The sequence below is a fragment of the Colletotrichum acutatum genome, assembly GCF_030867785.1.
Source record: "Colletotrichum acutatum strain CBS 112980 chromosome Unknown BDZ83scaffold_6, whole genome shotgun sequence".
Lineage (NCBI taxonomy): Eukaryota > Fungi > Ascomycota > Sordariomycetes > Glomerellales > Glomerellaceae > Colletotrichum > Colletotrichum acutatum.
The window spans coordinates 410,320-413,893 of NW_026849000.1; the positions used below are offsets into that span (position 1 = coordinate 410,320).

The window sequence follows — 3,574 nt, forward strand, 5'->3', positions numbered from 1 at the left end:
GTCAACTACCCTCCCCGCGAGCCGCGGAAGCGATGCTATTGGTCCGCTCACACACAACCTCTTGCAACACCAGATATGACGGAGAAAGCAGCTATTGATGGAGGCATCTTCGAAGAAACTCATTCGCCTGCTCGACTCGTAACAAGACATGAGTGAATCTCTTTGCATCACTCGTCATCATTTTACTCTCATGTTTTCCTGGTCAGGTCCATGCAGGTTGAAGTCGCGAAAAGCATGCAAAGAGGTCTGTCCCTTTGCAGATCGAGCATGCGCGCACGGTAGGTATCACGTCCGGTTGCACCTTTTTTCTGGGCCCCTCGCCTCCTCCTCCTCCCAAACATTGCTTCTTCTTTAGACTGCTTTCTTTAGACCGGCAGATGAGCGTCCGGAATACTTTGGAGGAGCAGCAAGATTGCTGAAACAGAGAGATGACAGATTCCTCAGCACCCCGTCGACATCATCCCCCGATCCAGGATTTGATGCACAAGCCGATGGGTGCATAGTCCGCCAGTCCCTAGTCTCGCTCATATTCGGCGATGATATCGAAATTTCCCCGCCCTTCTTCTACTAGGTCCTACGGTTTCTTATGCCATCGAACGGATGTAATCGATCTTCACCGAGCCGGGTGTCGCACGATCTATTCTTTCATGCTTCGCTGCTATCTTGGCGCAAACCAAGTAGACTCACCAGATGAAAGTGTGTCTGTGAGACATCGATACGGGTAGAAGCAAGATCATGTATCCGATAGCGACGGGAAGCAACGTGGCCCACGGCCGGGTACGGGTTGACAACGTCAGGACAACGGTTCAAAGGGGAACCGTTCGTCGAGATGTGTTCGTTGTTTATGCCTTCTTGTTCAGATGAACAGATGGAAACAAAACAAACAGAGCAAGAATAACACACAGAATTGGTGTGGTTTACGAAGGACGGACGCCAGATTCCAGAGGTCAGTGGGCGACACGTTGTTTCCTGGGGAAACTCTCGGGTCTTAGTCTGAACCCTTTTTTTGCTCTATCTCTTCACACCTTCATGGTGCTAGTGCTGGCGATGCCGTGCCCTAGGTCCCGGGATCGCTCGCTCCGGGGGGAAAGCCGTTGGCTGCGAACGAACGCCGTCTGTTCGCGCCATGCTAGATGGTGGTGTTCACCGTGATGCCGGTGTTGAACACTTACCCGCGAGTGTGTGTGCGCGCGTGTGTGTCTGTGGTTGCCTGACGGCAATGACAAAAGGGACGTACGTTGGGGAAAGGGCTGCTTCGATGATGACGACTACTACTCCTCCTACATACGACGAAGGACGATAATGACCGTGATTCCGGCCGGCCGTGGGTTTGCCTTGATGGCGTGGCGTCACGGACAAAATACACGGTTTACTTTTTCAACGCACAGCACAGAAGGAGCGTTACAACGAGAATCTTGCCGTTTTTCTCTTCCCGCCTTAGATCTGGGGAAGTCCATGTGGCAGTGTCTGTTCGACAAAAAAATTCCAATTTTCTTCTATCCCGTCTGTTCCACCGCCGCGCGCGCGCGCGAGCGCGAACATGGCGTTCGAGCAAGCGGGTTGCGCTCGTTCCTGGTGTTCGCGCTGATGAAAAAGGGCGCGAAGAAAAGAAGAAACGAACCGAAGGAACGAGCCGCATGGGGCTCAGACAGCAAGAGGTATTCTGGCTCTCAGACTCAAAAACCAGGAACGCAACGCAAACAAGAGATGGATCTTCCGTTATTTTGGCAAAGATCTGGCTTGCCGCTAGGCTGGGGCTGTTCCGCTCTACTGCACGTACTACTTTGTACGTGCGACAAAGTAGGTGTATGTGTAAGGCAGGTACCGTACGTGCGTGTGGCGCGATATAGGTGGCTCTGACGCCAAAAATATAACCCGACTTCACACACCTACTTTGCTTGATGAGTACCTATTAGTGAGTGAAAGCTGATCACCTTTACACACAGATATGTGAAGAGGACTGAGCGTGGGAGTGGGAGAGGGAGAGACGTGAGGCACGGATTACGTGGGCTTCCATCACCTTCCTGCTCGACCGCAAAGGAAAAACGATACGAACAACACATCAAATCCACTCCCACACTCCCATATCAGCCCGTTCTTGACAGCATCAAAGCAACGACCTTGCGTTCGTTGAACGACATACGCAGCAGCAGCAGCGCGCGGCCCTTGTGTGTTCTTCGTAACTCGGTCCCTTTCGGTCGTCCCATCAACGGGCATTCGACAGTAAAACTATATCGGTCTTTTATCTTGGAGAGGATCTAAGTTGACGAACGCCTCGCTTTCTCGGTTCTAATCTGTTTTTGCCTCTCTCTCTATCTTCGTCTCTTCCTGCCGGTTCTACTTCGCCGTTTCGTCTCCGTGCCCGTTCTTGGTTTGCCCTACCGGACTACCGTGCCATTGTTTCCCTCCGTGCTCCTCCTCCTCCTCCTCCTTCTCGTTTCTGTCTCTCACCCGTCTTCCACATTGCCAGCAATGTCTGTTCTTTCGTAAACTCTGTGCTTCCCAAGTCACCAAGTTTCCATGGATATTCAATGTGACCTTCTTCCTACTCTTCCCCCAACTTCCCTTCCGTGCTCCGTAAAGTCCGTTCGTATCGTCTCTATACACGCCCCCCTCCCTCCCTCCCTCCCTGCGGTAAAATCCCAACATTTCAGCTCGCAACGTTCGTGATCTTCACCTCGTTAGTTCTATCGATTACATTGATCTACCAAAAGGGAGTATCTTGCTCGGTCCTTGGGGCCTGGAAACCACAGGGGAACCAAGGAAATGCCAATATCAGAAATCGAAACGGGCGAACCAAATAAACCAGAACCAAGTAAGCACCAAACTTTACTTTACCAAGCTGACGATATAGCCTTTTTTTTCCGTGGTTCTAGTCCCCCAAAAGACCGGACCCAAACTCTCTTCTTTGTTGTCTCTCTCTCTCTCTCTGTCTGTTTCCCCCTCACCTGGACTACCGGTAGATCATCAATGGCATTGTCAAGTTTCTGCCCTGCGCCTTATCCAAACGTACCGTACCACCTTACGAAGTTCCCAAAAAAAGCTTAGCCATCAATGTACAATGTAAATCTCTCATCACAAAACCCTAGATCCCTTACTTCCCCATGTCCAGTTTTTTTCCTAAACAGGCAGTGATCTCTCACTCTCTTGGACCCCTTCTCTGTCTATCCCCCACACATTGGAAATACTCCGAGGGGAAAATATGAACCGCGAAAAAAAAGTGAGGCTGGTTAAAGAATCACGGTATTACCTAAACCCCACGCCCGACCGAACTTCAGGCCTGCATTTTTCATTTGAATTTTTTCGTTTTATGCCAAGCCCGAAGATCCGCTGGGGACATCTTTTTACGTTACCGCACATTATCTCTCTCCCCCACGCGGGAGACCGCGCGGGCGACTGCGGGCGAACGCGGGTCGACGGGGGCACGAGCGCCGAAGAAGGGGGGGGACCCTCATCGGAGTGGGTTCCCGCCCGGATATCTCACGGGGGTGTGTGTCGGTCGCGATGATGGAAGGAAAAACATTGCGGTAAGGGTGATTGAGTTTAGATAAGTTTGGAAAAAGACAAGTCTTCG

The 3,574-nt window shown here is 51.4% G+C and overlaps 1 protein-coding gene across 1 annotated transcript; it reads left to right on the forward strand.

Moving 5' to 3' along the window:
* Window positions 1-1,014: 1,014 nt before the first annotated feature.
* On the forward strand, window positions 1,015-2,566 carry BDZ83DRAFT_374701 (uncharacterized protein). The gene is made up of 2 exons (XM_060502670.1): window positions 1,015-1,817; window positions 1,947-2,566. Exons 1-2 carry the CDS (start codon window positions 1,303-1,305, stop codon window positions 2,260-2,262), a joined length of 831 nt encoding a protein of 276 aa, XP_060370615.1. The 5' UTR covers window positions 1,015-1,302; the 3' UTR covers window positions 2,263-2,566.
* Window positions 2,567-3,574: the final 1,008 nt, after the last annotated feature.